At 37.9% G+C, this 20,000-nt stretch overlaps 1 protein-coding gene across 1 annotated transcript in view; it reads right to left on the bottom strand.

The window, feature by feature from the left end:
* Positions 1 to 20,000, bottom strand: part of scrib (scribble planar cell polarity protein) — a 78,537-nt gene that overhangs the window by 1,231 nt on the left and 57,306 nt on the right. The window contains exons 9-27 of the mRNA XM_011500569.1: positions 19,413 to 19,523; positions 19,081 to 19,278; positions 17,360 to 17,809; positions 15,052 to 15,175; positions 13,825 to 13,989; positions 13,039 to 13,214; positions 12,489 to 12,617; positions 12,163 to 12,402; positions 10,852 to 11,808; positions 9,557 to 9,664; positions 9,292 to 9,471; positions 8,094 to 8,252; positions 7,576 to 7,959; positions 7,272 to 7,433; positions 2,077 to 2,709; positions 1,015 to 1,132; positions 760 to 931; positions 272 to 377; positions 65 to 178 (exon numbers count right to left, since the gene is read on the bottom strand). Coding sequence (XP_011498871.1) covers positions 65 to 178; positions 272 to 377; positions 760 to 931; positions 1,015 to 1,132; positions 2,077 to 2,709; positions 7,272 to 7,433; positions 7,576 to 7,959; positions 8,094 to 8,252; positions 9,292 to 9,471; positions 9,557 to 9,664; positions 10,852 to 11,808; positions 12,163 to 12,402; positions 12,489 to 12,617; positions 13,039 to 13,214; positions 13,825 to 13,989; positions 15,052 to 15,175; positions 17,360 to 17,809; positions 19,081 to 19,278; positions 19,413 to 19,523 — 4,686 coding nt within the window. The remainder of the gene's footprint in view (positions 1 to 64; positions 179 to 271; positions 378 to 759; positions 932 to 1,014; positions 1,133 to 2,076; positions 2,710 to 7,271; positions 7,434 to 7,575; positions 7,960 to 8,093; positions 8,253 to 9,291; positions 9,472 to 9,556; positions 9,665 to 10,851; positions 11,809 to 12,162; positions 12,403 to 12,488; positions 12,618 to 13,038; positions 13,215 to 13,824; positions 13,990 to 15,051; positions 15,176 to 17,359; positions 17,810 to 19,080; positions 19,279 to 19,412; positions 19,524 to 20,000) is intronic.

Raw genomic sequence — 20,000 nt, 5'->3', positions numbered from 1 at the left:
ATTTGCTAATACGAACACTTTCAAACGAAGCAGACGAGGCTGCCCTTGTAAAATCGTGACGCACCTGCTCCAGAGACTTGAGTCGCGCCTGTCTCCAAGCCGCTCGTTTCTCCGCCCTGAGAGCCCTCTGCTCGGCCGGTGTCAGGTGACTCTCGTCCTCCTCGTCGGAAAGTAAGCCCTAGTGAACGTGGCAATGGCAAATGGTTAGACATTAGTTGCCGGCTTGTCGCGACATTTGATTTAACGGGCTCGAACGACCGAGCGGACTTACCTCTTGAATCATCCGTTCTTTTAGCCGACGTTCCGCTTTCGCCGTCCTCACAATGTTGGGCACATTCTGAAGAATCGGTATCGCAGTTCGCGAGCTCAATCGACTACTGCATAACGACACAAATTTTATATGAGTTTACTTATTCTAGAGAACCATTATACGCACTTTGTAGCGCTTAAAAGTAGGCGATTCGTTTGATTATCGAATTGTTGGATTTTGTATGGAGACACAGAGAGAGAGAGAGAGAGAGAGAGAGAGAGAGAGAGAGAGAGAGAGAAAGGGAGAGAGAGAGAGAAAGGGAGAGAGAGAGAGAGAGAGAATTTTTAATAAACCGCGCGACGTGCAGTTCGACGATATTGTAATCGTGAAGAAAGATTACGCTATAAAAGCAAAATCCAAATGGACAATAAGATAAAGTTAATAATAAAGAGAGGACAAACAATAGAGACTAGTATATTTATGAATGTAAACAATAATGTCAATAGTACTTTGGCCTTCTATTATCATGATCTTCAATTGTATCATCGTCGTCTAATCCCTCGTTTTCATCGATCTGTGCCCACGATTTTAACTCGTCTCTCGTCAATGTCGCTATCTTCTTTTCTTCTTCCTGCTTCAATTTTTCTACTTCGTCTTGACTTAAGAAGCTGAAGACCTTATCTACAAACATGCCAATGATAAGATAAAATTAATTTTAGTGGCACTATACACGTAATCCGACTATTGTAATGTTTGAAATTTACCAGGTTTGGGAGAAGGTTTTAAATGTTCCTCCATAGCATTCTCGAACAACCTTTTTCTATCGCTGACGGATAATTTTGGCGGAATCGGAGTTGGCGACGAAGTCGATAGAGGAGGAGGCTGTTTAGCAACGTTACATATTAATCAGTGTTTATGAATAAGATAATTAAGCTTAAAATAATAATGATAACAACAACAAAAACAACGACAATAGTAATAATAATAATAATAATAATAATAATAATAAATGATAATAATAATAGCAACAACAACAACAATAATAATAACAATAATAATAGCAACAACGACAATAATAATAATTAATAATAATAATAATAATAATAATAATAATAATAATAAAGATAATAATAATAAAAATAACAATAACAATAACAATAAGAGTAAAAAATTATAATGAGTATAAAGTAATTGATGTGATATTGTCAAAAAAAGAAAAAAAATAGCAACAATAATGCGCATAATAACGATACTAACAAAAACGATGATAACGATAACGACGACGACGATAATGGCAATGATGATGATGATGATGATGATGATGATGATGATGATGACAATAACAACTAGTGTGCGTACGTGTGCAGTTAAATAAATTAAAAGATTGGAAATTAGAATAAATGTGCTAGGATTAGTCGAAATAAGTAAGTGAGGTGGTAATTGTGAAATTAGTAGGTGTTAGTTTCCATATGGTTGATGTGCAGTTCAATTAAAAAAAATGAACGAAGGGATTAGCACATCATCGGGCAATCCACGTCCCCCGTAGAAGCGAATACTCTCGTATAGCATCGCTCGACAACTCCTCGCAAGTCGTTAATTTTGAATTTTGTCTGTCTGCCGAAAGTGTTGTAGGGTTGCTTTATCGAGGCGCTCGTAATGCTATGGGGCGCCCGACGTCCGGGGGCTCGGCGAACGCGCTTGGGCCTAGTCGGCTCAAACAAGCTGCGGGAGCTCTTCCGGACGTGCGCACTTCGGGCGTCCCCGACAGATGGGGAGAACGCGGGCGTGGATCGGCCGGTGGCGGACAGGCATGCACGTAGACCCACCTCAACCTTGGGAAGAAGGGTCGTGGCGCGGACAGAGCGTGCGATCTGCCGCTGGCCAACGGGGCTGCAGCCCGTGACGACCGGGGGGGGCTCGGGCCCGGTGAGGGCTGTCGGAGGCAGCCTCTGCTGGGCCGGACTCACCCGGTAGCCCGTCGGGACCCCGCTGGCCGTGGGCTTGCTGCGGTAGGGGGAGGGGAGGCTGGCGAAGCTGATGCCACGCTTCTTCTTCGGTGAGAGCAGCGTTTGCGGTACGGTCACTACATGTTGCTCCTGTTGCTGTTGCTGCTGTTGCTGCTCGTGGTATTGATGCTTTTGATGATGCTGCTGATGTTGTTGCTCGTGGTATTGATGCTGCTGATGTTGTTGCTCGTGGTAATTATGCTGCTGATGTTGTTGTTGTTGTTGTTGTTGTTGATGGTGGTGGCGTTGGTGTTGGTGGTGTTGTTGTTGCTGCTGTTGATGTTGGTGTTGATGTCGGGGCCGCTCCTGGGACTGCGAATGGGATTGAGACTGCTGTCGGCTTTGCTGTGCAGCGGGGAAGACGAAGACGCGCGTAGCCGTCGTCGTCGTCGTCGGGCTGTCCACCAGGGTTCCGTAGTCGTTCCTTCTTGGGCACGGCGTCGCGGCACTTGGCTGGGATTATCGTATGGTTTACCCGAGGACGCGTGCGATTAAACGACAGCCGGCGGCGGCGAAGCGGTTTATTTTTTTTTATATTTTTTATTTTATTATTATTTTTTTTTAGAAAGGACAGAGAGAAAAAGAACAGAGGATAATGTCGGCCAGTCGTTAGTTGGATTACAGAGGGCCAAGGTGATGCTTTGGGATATTGTGGGTGGCAAAATTTTGTCTCGAGAGTACGTAGTCTCGATAAGCTAAGGACTCAATATTGGGATCGACAAAGTCGGCTCCTCGACTACGAAGCTCCGACTTCTCGCCAATTATTACTCGATTCTAATTTATTAATGAGACTACCTTCAGTCGCAATTTCAATCTCTCTCTCTCTCTCTCTCTCTCTCTCTCTCTCTCTCTCTCTCTCTCCCTCCCGCCTTGCTCTACTTGGCCATAGTCTTTTGGAAATTCAGATACGTTCGGTTCAATAATCTAGCAATATTTATACACTGTAAAATTCAACTTTTACAGAGTTAGCTGTTAGATTTAATAAGAAAAGTTGTCTCCTCGATTATCTTCTACATAATCGGCAAACATTAATGAAGAAATTATAAAAATGCACTCTCTACTACGTTTAAAACAAGAGACGAAACAAAACAAAAATTATGAAGCTTCTCAACTCAATATATACGAAAAATAAATCAAATTATAAACAAGAATTTTCAGCCAGAATACAAATGAATTACTTTGCTCGAAAGCTCAAGTAAGCTCGCGCGATCTAGCTTTTTTTTACGTAATTGGCTATAGCATATAATATGTAACTCAATGTCAATAATAAGAAGTAAAATATATACTTAAATGGCATATTACGTTAACGGAAGGCGGATATCTATCTACAAATAAATAAAGTACCAACCAAGTAATATCTTGTCAATTATTTGAAAATCTGATTTATTTTCAACATTACCATCCAATCCATAAAAAATCTACACGAAATTTTCAACAAGAAATACGATTGAATTTGCGTCCATTATAGCTTACACGTATTTTTTTCGGTGTACTAATATGCTTTGCTTATTCATTGCCCAAAAACATGTGTACATTTCTGTGCGTTAGTAGTATAATTTATTTATTTATCCCATTTATCGATACTATACGTAATGTGTGCTATCTATTTTTTATTTTATTTTTCTATAACATCTTGCACACCATACCTTTCATTTATCCTTTTATTTGTAATGTCTTCTAGGGAAATGTACTTATCTTCGCTTTAATAAATCAATTACAAGGGAACCCATTATTCTGATGTATTTATACTTCATATTGCAAGACGATGTGTGTATATTATATACGTACATATGTCAGGCTGTTGGTGTGGATGTTTGTGTAATCGCTCGTTGCTAAAATTAACCATTGAGTATGTGCGAAAAGTAAAAAACGCTATTTTCAACGCTTAATAATAATGAGTTTATAGTAGTCCTTACATCGTAATATTTTAATTTCTTTTTCTTCAACAAATTTCAATTTTTCGGAACAGAGATCATTTATCATGTAATTTTAGAGCACTGAGCCATCTGCTAGGTGACGCACAATGAAGGTTTTTTAATTTTATGGAACTTGCACAAACGAAATGCCTCCTACGATCTGCTCTACTCGATTCATCGATGAAAACGATTATTATAAATATTCACTCGCATTTAACTAATTTATTTATTTGCATTCATTTGCATCTATAATGTATAAACGACTGGTCCATTAGAACATGTATATAAACATGTATATCAACACACACACGCACACGCGCACGCGCGCACACACACACACACACACACACACACATACATATATATATATATATATATATATATATATATATGATTGTAAGTATGTATGCATGTATGCATGTATGTATATCTAGGAATGTGTAGAATACGCGCGCGTACGTGCTTATAAATGTCTCTTTATGTAACATTTATAGAAAATGTGTTATAATAATTGAAAGTATACATTGATGTTACAGTTATATTTTGTCGTCGACAATCACGTACAAATGATAGGAGTCAATTTATAATAGAGAACATCTAGTTCTCACAATCCCAACAAAGCAACTCTGGCATGTTTTTTTTTTTTTTTTTTTTTTTTTTTTTTTTTAAACCGTACATCATATTATTCCATTTATTTGTTAATTTACTTCATTTTCTTATTTTTTATACCATAGTATTCATTCACGCGCTATAAATATTGCACATTTAGAGGTAAAATTAAGGCAAATGAAAAATACACTACGGAATGAGCTGAAAACAATGTCATGAATGTAAAATATAATATTGAAAATCAAAACGTCAAAAGTTTTCTCGTTCAACGCCATCTCGTTGACAGAGACTTTAACATCTAACTACACACTATTACATATCGTTACAAGAAATTTTTGTAAAGAAAATTTAATCTAATCTACATTATCAAGGGATTTGACTACAAAATTACAAATTAACAGCGATTTTGTTTCTATTTATAAAATATAAACATTTTTTTTAAATATGCTATTATAGTAATTTAGAGATTTAATTTTGACTAATTATATCGATAAAATACATTTTAATGTCATATTGGACGATCCTAAGGCAACGGCGAGAGCCCGCTGAACCGCTTAATGCTCTGTTTTTCTTTGAAAAATAATGACTGCTGCAACGTGCGGATATTCCGCGGATGTTCCTTCATTTTTATGAAAGACTACGCCTATCACAGAATGACTTTTTCAATAAAATTTTCGTTCAATGCCTTAAACTCATTTATCATTCAAGCTCATCGAGTCATTATTAAAGAGCGAGGAACAAGATCACTTTATCATCGTAACTGTACACTCGAGACTTTTTTTGTTTGTGTTTGTTTTTGTTATACAGAGAGTATTCGTTTATTATCATATTAATAAAATTATGAAATTTGCTTGACATGGAAAATGATAACTCTTAACGTGCTCATTTACTTTTCTTTATCAGACAGTATGTTGTACGTCGATTAATATCAGGCAATTCTCGACAATTGTTACACGATCGTTTTGATATTATAAACAAACCGGAACGAGATTAGAACGAGATGCAAATATTAAAAATCACAACCTCGTAATTCTAAAAGAATTAAAATAAAGTATTCCTTTTAATTTGATTAATTTATTACACTTACTTATTTTACAATAATGACATTGACAAGTATACAAAGATAAATTAGATTATGAATGAAGAAGCAATCTACCGACTTCTTAATTCATCTGCGTTGATTAAATTTACATTTTGATTTATATTTTGAAATATATCCTCTACAAAACGTCAACGCTGAACATAAATTTCTTTACAAATCTGAAAAATAGTCTTGTTCGAATTTAAAGAAGAAGAAGAAGAAGAAGAAGAAGAAGAAGAAGAAAGAAAGAAGAAAAGAAAAAAAGGGAAGAGGGTGGACGAAAACACCTCAATCGCTTGGAGCGTTTCGCTAGATCTATCGAGCTTCCATTCGCAACGAAATCACCAAGATTTCACTTCGCATTTAAAATAATGGATAAGTCTTGGGGTCTCGCAATTGTCGCACTGTCGGATTGTTCGTATTATTTTGATTTCTAATATACACGAATCGTCTCACGGAGGAGAAGAGTGCAAGTGAATCACTTCAGTTAAAGGGCAGCCAAAGTAGCGTTATCACCTTCCATCGTCTGTAAAATATGTGAGAACATGTTTTGTTCGCTTAGCCATAATTTGGCATGCGTCCACTACAGAGAGAATAACAATGACGTTCCATGCGCATAAATATTTATATCACATAGAGAAATTCGAATAAAAATATATAATAATACACCTAGTGGGAATTAGTCATGAATGTGAAGATGCCAGAAAGTGGCGCTAAACTTGGGATTAGTCGCTCGCGATTTTGTTTACTTTGTACAGTGACATTTAACATTTAACAGCTGTTAAATCCATTTGCTATGCGACACGTAGTTATAAGCATCGTTAAAGGCAGTAATTTTTAATATAACTACGGTGAAAGTGAATTTGTTTTATTTGGGTTATATATATTTTCTTTTTTAAGAGAGTTGCGTAGTATATTGACTGAAGAAAATTTTAGCGTAGCAAATGGATTATCGGGAGCAAAAGAATTTCCAAAGACCTCAAAGTGAAAGTTTTTTATTCTTATGGATATGCTCACTCCATAAATAAAAGTATTATCGAAAATCATAAAATTATATCATAAATCCAAATTTAAATTTTTAAATCCGAGTGGCCAAGAATATATATATATATATATATATATATGTATATATATAAAGAGACATATGCATATCTTCGATAGAAAATAATGAATATAGGAAGAGAGAATCGCATTTATTCACTACTAAACATTAATCTACATCGAAATTTAAGTAAAATATAACAAACTTCTACAAAAAATATACACCAAATTACTTGGATATTACAATCATAACCACTGAGTTGCCAACTACTGTCTTCTAGAGTCATGTGAGTCATGCATGAAGATTCATGCTTCTCGATTCGATTAATCACTAAAGCTAAACATATAATTGAAATGTTCCAACTTACCGGGGGAGTTTGTGGAGCTAAGGTATGTTTACTCATAACAATAGTCGTGGTTTTCAGATCTTTCGTTCCACCGGGAGATTTTGGTGGAATCGGAGTCGTCGAATCGACTGGACTATTAGGCTTATTAACTAATGATTCCGCTGCCCTTACAACATCCAAAACCTGAATTATAAGTAATTACATTGATTATGGCCTATTCTTATAACGAATTAATAAAAAAATAAAATAAAACAAAAACAAAAGGGACGGGGGGAGGAGGGGGGGGGAGAAAATACATATTATTAAAGGTAATTGACATTAATACCTTTTCGGGCGTAGTTTTTTCTCTAAATTCCAATAGAGCACGTTCGCGTTCTTCTTGTTCCCAAGCGACTAATTCCGCCTTCATTTCTTGTTCTTGACGCAAAGTCGCCGCTTCTTCGTCGTCTCTATCTAGACTAGAAACACTCTGCGACAAGGATTTGGCATCTTCAACTGTGATAGTATCTTTGGATTCTTTAGAGGATGTCTTTGACTCCTTTGAATCTCTACCCGAAATTAAATAATTTTGGTCAATTTCATTTTTGTCGTACCCTTTGCACACCACGAGTGTAATTGTATTTCCGGAACTACGTAAAATGTTAACAGCTTCTTGATGAGTTGCACCGAGAAGCGATGTACCATTAACTTCCAACAATCGCATTCCAACCTGAAATAAGTTTCAAGTTATTAAAAATCTCCTATCATTTATACAAATTCTATAATATTCCCAATAAGCAAATAGGCTACGCTCATGATAATTCGAGCTACGAGATATTACGATTACACATGTGGCGTATTTACTTTTAATCTCCCGTCCCTCTTAGCCGCTCCACCAGAGTTGATTTTAGAAATAAAAACTCCTTCATCGGTGTGATCAAGCGGATTTCCTCTTTGTCCCTTCAGTCCACCCTTGATATGCATGCCTAGTTTCTCACCAGGATCTTTTATTATCAAAAGTTCCTAAAAATATAATACAAATGATAAACTGCCCGAATAATATTAACAAAAAAATCTTACAGTTTCAAAATTAACGTTCTTTTACAGATACAAATCTATTGCTTCAAACATATAAAAACAACTATGCATTATCATGTATCGAAAAATGTAATTGACAAATGACAATATAGAAAAATAAAAACAACAACAACAACAACAACAACAACAACAACAACAAATAAGCTACTACTCCTATTTACAATAATGTGCGATAATACAATAAACAGTCATAAAAAAAAGCTAAAAAAAAAAAAAAATCGTGAAACATTTTAAGACTAAGAAAGCTTTATGAATAAAAAAATAGTAGAGATTTATTGATATAGGGATTATTATAGAGGTCATACTTCATTTTAGAGTACTTACTGTCACAGGAATATACTCTATATCGACCAGCTTGTGGAATTAAATGATATGCAATTGCATTAGGATAACGATACGCTTAAATACAATGCAGTATCGATCAAAGTGAAAAACAAAAAACTAACATGAAAGAATAATAATAATAAAAAAATAACGGAAAAAATAACAAAAAAAAAAAAATGATGAAATTATTAATGTTATGTTTATTAGAAAAGAAATGAATTTGTACTACCAACTGTCCTATGTAATATATAAAAGTATCTATGATTATTATAAGTACTGTTACGTTGATTTTCTTTTTTTTTTTCTTCTGAAGTTCGAAGAAACTAATTATTAATAAATTTCAAAAATTTTACATATAATCTATTAACTTATAAAAAGTTAGTCAACACATAATAGAACACGATTAGCTCTATCAAAGCCATGCATACTGTAAAAATTTTTATAAGAATATACGATGAAAATATTCTGTTATAATATTCCTCTAAATGATATTTTGTCTAAATATTGTTAGTTGAAGCACACGAGCCTTACGTTAAGCTTGTTAGACGAGATGAGCGGAGAAGATAATAAAGCTTATGCTTTTAAAACGCTGCGATAAGGAAATGCACTTATTATCGTCGATTTATCGATTAAAATATACCTGATAATTTTCTGGTAATGGATCATGCTGAACAGTTAAGATTATCTGATCTCCCGGTTGCAGTAATTCCATCACAGCCTCTTGATGCGTCGCTTTGGTTATATCGGTCCCATTGACCTTTAATATTCTATCACCCATTCGCAACTTTCCGGACTTGGCAGCTATACCACCGGGAACGACCTAAAATCGACAATTACATCGCACATTAGGAAAACATCATTCATTATCATTAATTCGATAATTCATATTCATACAAAGTCCTTACGTGGGAAATGAAAATTCCCGGCTCCTTTGCTCCAAAAGGCGTACACGAATGATCGGTACCTCCAATTATACTAAAGCCAAGTGATCCCTCCTTAACGAGAATGACATCCTAAACGTAGATTTGCATTATTAGCGAGTGTTTGGGCGCAGAAAGTCTCAATTACGATCATTTACAATTTGCATTAGAAACTCGTAGAGCTTATGAATAACACGAGTTGAGAAATAAAACAAATCGATTAAGCATTTATTGACAGAGCTGTGGCCAATTTTTGAGGAGTGGGAATGGTAATCGTGGACAATGGATAAAAAAAAACACATACACACATACATACAGCAATTTATGTATTTGCATCTACAGTATTGACCAGGAAGACGATCTCCCATTCCTTTCTAATAATATTTACATTTGCTACAAGCGATAATATTTGCAGTGATTGTGAAAACATAAAAGAAAAAATTACCTTCCATAACTCGCTTTCACGGTTTGACACAAAGAAGAAGAAGAAGAAGAAGAAGAAGAAGAAGAAAAAACAAAAACAAAAAAATAATAAACCAAAAACAAAAAAGACAACAGTAATATATGTAAACAGTGGTGCTTTTGAAAGAGTGCGATAGAAAAAGCTTGAGAATTATTTAATTGTTATAAAAAATTATTTGAAATTGAAATGATAACCTTTCTTTCTTAAGAGTGCTCCTTTGATTGATTTCTATATATAAATATATATATATATATATATATACATACGCACACACACACACATATATATATAGAGCTTTCAATATTGTATCATATGTATCACGATTTATGCATAAATCATTGAATTAGAAACACTGTGTATTAAAAATTGCTTTCCTTCCCCCCCCCCCCCCCAACCCACCGCCATGCAAATAAACACACAATACAGTGGAACCAAACAATGTACTAACATCCTTAAAGTTTTAAAATCGTATTATCGCTCCAATAATAGGAAATCCTGCTTGAATAGTTAGATAATTGTTATTGGGATGATATTAATTATGGCCGGCAGTGTTTTTTTTTCTTTTTTTATTTGTAGTTAGCGCAGAATAAATACTAAGGTCGCGACGTTGCACGACCAGTTAATAAAATAAAATAAAATAAATAAATAAACGGCACAACAAGATTCAAAGGATAAGGCGAGGCGATAACGTGAGCGGCAATGAAAAAAAGGTGGAGCACTCTTAAAAGTTCGCCCCTCTCCCTCATATCAGAACATTGTATTTACAAATGAAGAAGCTTGTAAATGAGTTACGGAGAACCAACGGGGCGGCACGTACCTCGATTATGACCGGCCTCACCAGCTGGTTGTCGGTGACGCGCGTCACGACAGTCTCCGTGAGAGTGCTCTTTGTGATGGTTTCCGTAACTTTACCAATAGTCTTTGGCGCCGGGGGGAAATTAACGTCCCCGGGCAGAGCGTCGGGCTGCTTGATCGTCACGGTGACGGTGGGTCCCTTTTGGGAGGAATCTGGTGAGGGCGAGGAGTTTGTCGGGGGTCGTAGGAAGTGAGCGGGGATCATGGCCTGAAATTCTTCGTTGGTGATAGGCTTCGGTACCTGAATGTCCTCTTGCGAGTCCGGACTCTTCTCGTCGCCGGGCGTCGGTGTCGCTGTCGGTGTCGGTGTCGGTGTCGGTGTCGGTGTCGGCGTCGGCGTCGGCGTCGGCGTTGGCGTCGGCGTTGGCGTTGGCGTCGACGTGGACGTCCAAGTCGGCGCCTGGCCGAGCGTTGTCGTGATGGTGCTGGTGCTCGTGACGCTGGCAGCCGCGGCTACCTGGGAGTTGAATCTCGGGGCCGGCAACTGCTGGCTGATGCTCTGCCTTGGGGCCGGTTGCGGTAGTGTCGAGGTCGCGGGCGGACTCGCCATCTTCTTCGGCCTCTCGTCCACGCCGTTCATTTTGGCGATGCCGTTGATCGCCGGCGAGGGCTCGCTCTTCGCCGATGCCGGGGTCTTCGAGGTGGGACTCGGCGAGAGAATTTTGTCGGCGTCGAGGGAGCGCCGATAGCCCGCGTAGCCCGGTCTGTTCGCCATGTAGCTGTTGGCGCTGTAGAGGCCCGTGTAAGGCTTGGGTGTGCCGATTACCAGGGGCGACTTTTCCGCGGGTGTGAGATTGGCTGGATTCGCCTGGGAGAGAGGTATTTCGCGCTCGACGACCAGTCGAACGAACCTCTCCAGGCCCGTTAATAAGCTCACGGCCTGCTCGTGTCGTGCGTCCGTCATTTCAACTCCGTTTATCTAAAAGATCAACGTTAGTGGGCACCTTGAAGGCCACCTTCACCCGCAGCGCGAAGGCTCAACACGATACTTTACCGGCATTCTCCAAAGTAAAATTCAAAAATTCGAATTGCCAATAAAGCCTACCATAATTCATCATACTTAATTGCACTCTAGATTATTATTAACGATAAGTGACAATTGGATTGGTTGCTCGTTGAGCAATAATCCCAAGCGTCCTGGTTGTTTATTTAGCCTTGCTTAAGCGACTTTTGTCGAGCTCATTGCGATGTCTCGCTCTCGAATCCCAATACCCAATAATTAGAATTCCTAATACAATATGCGCTGACTTACTCGCTATAATCGACGACTTACCGATACGACCTTATCACCGACGCATAATTTTCCATCCCTCTGTGCGACTCCACCCTCGGTTATCCTCGAAATAAATATGGAATCACTGTTGGGCTTGTGCGGTGGCGAGCCTTTGCCGCCGGCAATGCTGAAACCTAATCCATTTTGATCTCTAATCAATGTCGTATGAACTAGAACGGGCACCAATGGATCTGGACTCTGTGGCTTCACCGAGCTCATCAAGGCTTCGGAATTTTTCCGCTGGACAAAACAGAGGAGAATTAAAAACGAGCCTCACACCGGGGCTACGAATTTTTTTTTGCTACAAGCATTATTAATGAATCAACCTTTATCGTATCATCGGCTTCGCCGTTCTCGAGATTATGGGAAAGCGTGGTTGAAGATACGTAAGATGTCGCACTCGGTGCTCGGCTAGTACTCATACTCGAACATACGGAGTCTTTTCTGACAGACATCTGAACATTTTAATTGCCGTTAATCTCTCAATCGCATCAAGGGGTTTTACGATTAAAATCATATAATCGTGCATTTATGAATGCGCTTGGCAATATGCGCTTTTAACGATCAATTTATTTATCGAGCGTACTATAAATAATACACAAGGTTAAGGGGGTGGGATCATCGAGCGCAAGGAGTTGAAGGAGGTATAGTGGTACGTACAATTATATTGATTGGAGGGGGAAGGTGGGGGTGGTTTGGGATGGGTATGGGGAAAAAGGGGCGGGATAAAAAAAAAAAAAAAAAAAAAAAAAAAAAAAAGGAAAACACAAGTGACAAATAAACGTAAATATAATTTCGATAAGAAGCACTTATAACAAACGAGTGCGTTTTGCAGTCTCATAGGAGAAAGAACACGGAGACTAAGCAATGCTATACCTGTTCCGATGGTGGCATTATTCTCGTAACTTCTCTGATAATGACCAAAACGAGAACACGACCGCAGGCTTTTAAAACCTCAACGGCATCGTAATGGTCTACGTTAATGACGGATATGCCGTTGACGGATAGTACCTTGTCGCCAACCCTCAAACCCGCTAAATCAGCGGGCCCACCTATTAAGAAGATAATTTAATTAAAAGTGACGAAATTTTTCCAGCCCATGATTAAATATTAAGCCAAGACTTTAAACACGTTGATAATAACAATAACAATAACAATAACAACAACAACAACGACAACGACAATAATAATAATAATAATAATAATAATAATAATAATAATAATAATAGCACTAAGAGAATATAATAAATAAGAAAAATAAATAAAACAATGAAAGAATGAGAGAAAGAAAGAAAGAAAGAAAAAACAATCTTTAGTGATAAAAGCTGGCCCCGGATAAAATTACGTATCGCATTGCTGCCATTTATTGCCAGTCGAAGCGAATGGTTATTGTATTACGATGCAAATTGAAAACAGTACCAATTTACCATTGCCATATACTTTAAAGGTCATTCGCCTTAACATACTCTATAATAATCTATAATTAAATTTTATTCACGCGCTTATCTTTTGCCTTACGATTGCCAAAGAAAGACACATGTTCCTCGACAATTGGAAGGAAAGAAAAAGGCAAGAAAATAAGAAGGTGGAGGAAATAAACGTAGATCGAGAGGAGCAGCCATTGGCCGTCATTAGCATTTAGAAAGAAACGAGTCCACTAACCTTCCGTTACTCTCGAGATAAAAATGCCTTCGTCATCGCCTTTGAAGGGCGTGGAACCTATTCCACCAGCGATGGACAATCCCAGTCCTCCGGTCGTACGCTCGATTTGAATCTCGTACTCTTCCTCACGGATCTCTATCGACGGCTCCGTGTCCGATAACGCACCTGCAACATCATCGTCGACGATAAACAATTATCATTTTCACTTCGTCACGCGGAACGAACATTATATTGTTCGCTGCCGTTATTAAAAGGAAACGCACCGTAGCGCGTGATGGGCCGTCGAATTTTCGGCCTCCGCTTTACACTCTGCCTGACGTATAGTTTATAAACTTTTGGCATTTTCACATTTCTTTATAATGCTACTTCGAGACACGTTATCGGGAGCCAATTAAGCCTAATGCCTATGGGAACTCGCAAACGACTAACGGCGAGGCTCGCGACGGGAGACGAGTAGAAGCGAAAGCGCGAAGCGATATCGCGTTATCTTATCGCCTATCTATCTCGACGCGTTCCCCACTCTCTATTCATTTATCTGTGTATCTGTCCATCCAATTGTCTATCCATCGACCTATATATATATATATATATATATCTCTCTCTCTCTCTCTCTCTCCCTCTCTCTCTCTCTCACCTACTCTTTTCCCGCCCCCGCCAAACTACCGAAGTTGCTCGTGTCGAATCGCACGAAGATACGTAAGTAAATATTAGTGTAAAAGAAAAGTGTGAGCCGCGCGTCTCACTTTATACGCGTCTATAATTGTGAAAAACAAAACAACGAAAGAAACCAAACGAGCCAACTAAGGTGGAATTCTTAATATTAAAAAAAAAAAAACATGATGCTAAACATGTTTTTGTATCGAGTGCTCTCCTACTAGGAAGAGCATTTGACTTAAATACAAGACCCAATTCCTATTATCATTATCAAACAATGTCATAATTTTCTTAGACACACAACGTAAAATAATAATCTTAGAAAATTGCGTAATATAATGTACACGTCGCGATCAAGCGCTTGAAAGCTTATTTAAGACTTTACGACTGACGACACGTATTGCAGCAGAAGACAGCAGAAGACAGTAGAGAGCATACGCGGGGAAGAGGAATTTATCATTATTTCCAATATTACAATATTAATTAAAGCAGAGCAAGTCGGTGCTAGGAATCCATTTATCCATTTGATATGCCTCGCATCTCTCCGAGGATGAGTAAGTTGGGCGTGCATACCTTGACTGTGGCCGTCGACGTTCTCGTTGGACTCGCCGGTGTACGTCTTGTAGGTGGTGGTAGCTCCGGGTGTCGTAACAATCGTTGTCGGCGTTGGCGCTTCATCCGTCTTTTTCATCAATGCCTGTGAAAATTCAAGACCTTTCTAATCGACTGCCAAAGCCCAACGGACCAACGGCCCCGAGCCCTTTGACAGGCCGCGCCTCATCGACGCATATCAAAAAAAGAAGATGTAAACGATATTAATAATGCAGCTATTGAAACTGAGCCGACGCACAATCGCGGACTCTTGTTAATGTCATTTTCCAAACAAGTCAAATAATTAAGCCTTCGACATACGTACAGTAAGAAACAACTAGATTGTACAGTAAAAAGTAAAGTCGAGCTACCTAAAGTATATAAAACACAAGGCTGCCAGCAGCATCATTGTAGAGTGGATGGTACAAGAAGAAGAAGAAGAAGAGGAGGAAAAAAAATAGAGTAACGAGTTAATTCACACACGCGCGCACTTACGGAAAGGAAAATAAAATACAGTAAAGTTTTGGTAAAAGATGTATCTTTCTCGTTATACATAAAGAAGCAGCAGTCAGTCAGTCAGACACACACACACCGACACACGCGCGCGCGCACGCACACATATGTATATATATATATATATATATATATATATATATATATATGTGTGTGCGTGTGTGTGTGTGTGCGTGTGTCTGTGTGTGTGCGCGTGTGTCTGTGTGTGTTCGTGCGTGCGTGCGCATGTGTACATACAAGATACGTATAATTTAGCGGGAAAATCGGCCATGCTACAGGCAAAAACCTGCCTTGCAAAATCCAGAAGTAGCATTTACAAGAGTCATATTGGCATAGAAAACAAATGTTTGTAACTACAGAAAATTAAAAGGTCGTGCGACAAAAAAAATACTAAATGCAATGTAAGTGGTAACTCTAAGGGCAAAAAATTTATCTGAAATTAGACTAATCCATTTTTCAAATTACCCACGCACTCGCGCGTTACTTAGTATCGTATAAATAAGTATCTTCTTCGTTTATTTGAGCAGATTCAGGACGCTTAAATCATTGCGACTTTCTTCACTTTAAATGATAAAGGAATACACATTGCATTGTTGTATCTGCCATCTTTCAGCATCATTTCATTTTTATTTTATTAAACCGCGTGTCTCCTGAATCTGTCAAATTTATCAAGCACAATTGTTATACGACAAAGAGCACAGAGAATTCAGAGAAATTTTTTCTTAGTGTACAATGTAATAAAAAAAAAGCACATATAAATATATATATATATATATATATATATATATATATATATATATGCATATTATGTTAAATAAATAAGAATGAAGTTGATCAACGTTTGTAAGAAACAATCAAATACATACATATATACGTACGTACATATACATAAACAGTTATACATATTTTTATATTTATGTATGTACGTATTACTATCGTGTGTGAGTGTGTGCGGGCGCCCGCGCGCGCCTTTGTGCGCATGCATGTATGTATGCACATGTGTGCAGATGGATGTAAAATTAATATTGAGCTCTACATAAATTTCTTTATATGGTTAAGTGGTGCTTTTTCAAACAAATAAGAGTAAATCGTAAAATACTTACAGTGCTTAGTTTATAGTAAACATTGAATTGTGGAATTAATACGAAATATGTTAACACACGCATATTGGATAAAGAATACCCTCTAATTATATATATATATATATATATATATATATATACATTATAATTACATAATTAAATTAAAAATTATATTCCACGAAAAGATTGTTATTTAATGTTCAACATTATTGTATTTTAATATTTCAGCATTGTAATTTATTAAAATTTTTAATTAATATGAAGAACGTGAACGATTAATATTAATTATTATTGTAATGTTAAAAGTTAAATTGTTATTTACATTATAAATGCGAGTTAAGCTGAAATATAAACGGAAATTGTCTTGTCACGAAATTGTACAAAGACAGCGAAAAACAAAAACAACAAAACATATATGGTCCGAGCGGTATTCTTAACCCAATTAAACAATTAAACAATTAAACGAACAATTAAATTCAATATAAAGAGCGATAGTTGTAATGAGAGTGTTAACAATCTTATAATGAGAATGCACATATAGAAATAAGTGTCGAGCTCAAGTCGAATTTATTTCAAATTTTTTCATTGCTTGGCGTTATAATAAATTGCAGCAGATAAATAAGTCGAGAGCCCATCGTGACGAAGAGAAGGAGGAGGAGGAGGAGGAGGAGGATGAGGAGGAGAAGGAGGCTAACCTGAGCAATGATGGAAGCAACTTCGTCCTTGTCGATTGAGCTGTGAATACGCTTGTTTTTCAGGTGGTGCGGGGTGTCCCGGCGATGAAGCCTGTTTGGCTTCCCGGATTCACCCGCACCACCGTAATCGGCATCTTCGGTTATAGCAAAATCGACATGCCTTTGCATTTCCTCGCTCTCCGACTCCACGCCATCGACATCATCATGATCGTCATTGTCATCATCATTACACCCAACCCTCGACCGCGTTACCGATTCTTCCATCTCCGCGTCCTGCAAACAGGATCCCTCGCTCACAACGCGCCTCGTATGCACATCTTCGTCTTTTACGACTAACACTTCAATATTCAGTAGTTGCGACCCTTTTTTCGCCATACAATTTTTACTTTCTTTCGTCAAGTTTTTGCTAATTACGATGTATGAAAATAAGCTTATTGTAAATGCATCAAAAGCAGATTAAACATGGACGCGTTTCCTTACTCTAACGTTGTCGCTCCTTCATTAATCGGACATTTTCTTTCTTTATTGCTACTACTTATTACAATTGCACGGTACATCAGCAATTACGAACGTATTAGGCTCGAGTTCCGAATTATTATTATTATTTTTTGTTATTTTGTTATAATTATTTTATACTTCAAACGAGAGGGTATAATGTAAGTAGGCAATAATTTTCACGATGTAGCTATAGGAAAGCAAATCCTTCGGACAAGTAAACATAAAAGATTGAGAGAATAGAAGAAAAAAGTAGTCATATGGATTACGTCACTAGATATTTCAAAACAAATAGTTATATTTTCGATAAATCAATTAATCTACAAATGTGTCGCAAAATTGTATAATTAATTTCTCGGAATTATTTGCATTATTAAAATTACGATAACCGTATTAGCGTGACATTTCTAAAATATATTTAAAATATTAGGAAAAAAAGCTTCGACTAATGAGATTTATTTCAAAGAGTTTTTTGCATTATTGATTTCAGATATCACGATTTGGCTAATATTACTCGGCAAAAAATGTTTTACACACGTATACGCACGGAAATAATCATTACGGCAAATCGACTACACTAGCCTTGAATGATAATGTTTTTATTTAAATGAACTTCTAAGTGAATGTAAATTAATGTTTAAACCAAAATGGAAAAATGCGTAAACAAATAGATGGCTTATAATTGTTCGCACATACATAACTTTCAAATTCTATTATCCCGTCTCTCGTCCAACGATATTAAACACTTTAATAGCTATTTTCGTGAAAGAATAAAGGATTAATAAGAAATTGCCAAAGTTTCCTCTCACTAAACTTCGCAAGAATATTTTCGAAAATTTTCTTCATTTATCACCGCAAGACGGCGGATAAATAAAAGGAGCAATGGTGCTCTAAGGACGTTCCGAAAAGGACGCGAGACGCGAGACGCGAGCGTATTCTCCGGGGAAAATTGCCTCCCCAATGCTAAATAATGAAAGTCACGAAGTAAGTCGCGAAAGTTTTCTCGACCAAATAATAAATTTGGTGGCAAAAGCGAGAGCGACATAGGACATAAAGGACGATGATAATGAAGCCAGCCTCGGTCCGCGCGAGCTTTCGCCTTAGAGTAAGTCAACAGCGTCCGTCATTTATTGGGTGGCGTCAATATAATGAGTGTTACACGTTGGAAATTTTAGTACATAGCCAAGGAAGCGCCCTGAAAGAAAATTGCTATTAATGACACTTACACCGATGGCCTCTGGCTTAGTGACGGCGGCGTGCGCCCCGCCGTTGGCCGACTCCTTTTGAACGGGACTCGGGGCCGCCCTCGGCAGCTCGCAGACGCCTGCAGCCTGGGCCTCCCGCTGAACGAAGGAGCGATTGAAATCCTCGTGCATGAAGGCGTCGGCCTCGACCTTGTCCAAGCCGAACGTTTGCGAGACGTCCTGCGTAACAGCAACCGTTTAATGAGCTCGCGCGCACGCGCACGCGATACACAGCGTGTTTTTCTTTTTCTACGTTCGTTATTGAACCATACGACATTGCCGATATATCCAACAGCTAATATTGCCATACTGACCTGTTCGTCCGCGGAGCCAGAACGACTGTCGTTCTTTCCTTTGCTAAAGAGCTTGTGAGCTTTTGCTTTCAGCTCTTTCGGATGAGGAGTGTTCTGTCTGACGAATGGAGTCTGTGGGAAACATGGTTTTACTTATATGCATGCCTTATCCTTCTCTGAATGCGTTCGCTCGCGAAAAACAAAATGTAAATTAAAGCCGAACTGGTGATGGGGATATGGAGAGAGGGGGAGGGAGGTTATGTGGTGGGGATTGGGAGGGATGGGATGGGAAGAGGTGAGAGAGGAGGGGATCGAGTCGGAGATGGTGGCGATGGTATGAAACGAGATGCTTCAAGAAATTGTCGATTGAAAATAAAACAATTAGGCCGTTTGTTAAAAATCGCAGATAATCGCGAATAGGAACCGTAGAGACGCGCGTCTGACATTAACTAATGATGGTGCTCATATTAATTTATAGTCGTTAGTTACGTGCTTACGATATAGATATATCTAAATATTATATACCATGCATTTCCTATGCAGTTGCACACATATATGGATTGCTATATAAAAAAAAAAAAAAAAAAAAAAATAAAAAATAATTAATAT

The sequence above is a fragment of the Ceratosolen solmsi genome, unplaced genomic scaffold (genome assembly GCF_000503995.2).
Source record: "Ceratosolen solmsi marchali unplaced genomic scaffold, CerSol_1.0 scaffold56, whole genome shotgun sequence".
NCBI lineage: Eukaryota > Metazoa > Arthropoda > Insecta > Hymenoptera > Agaonidae > Ceratosolen > Ceratosolen solmsi.
This window is presented reverse-complemented; position numbering and strand designations above follow the sequence as displayed.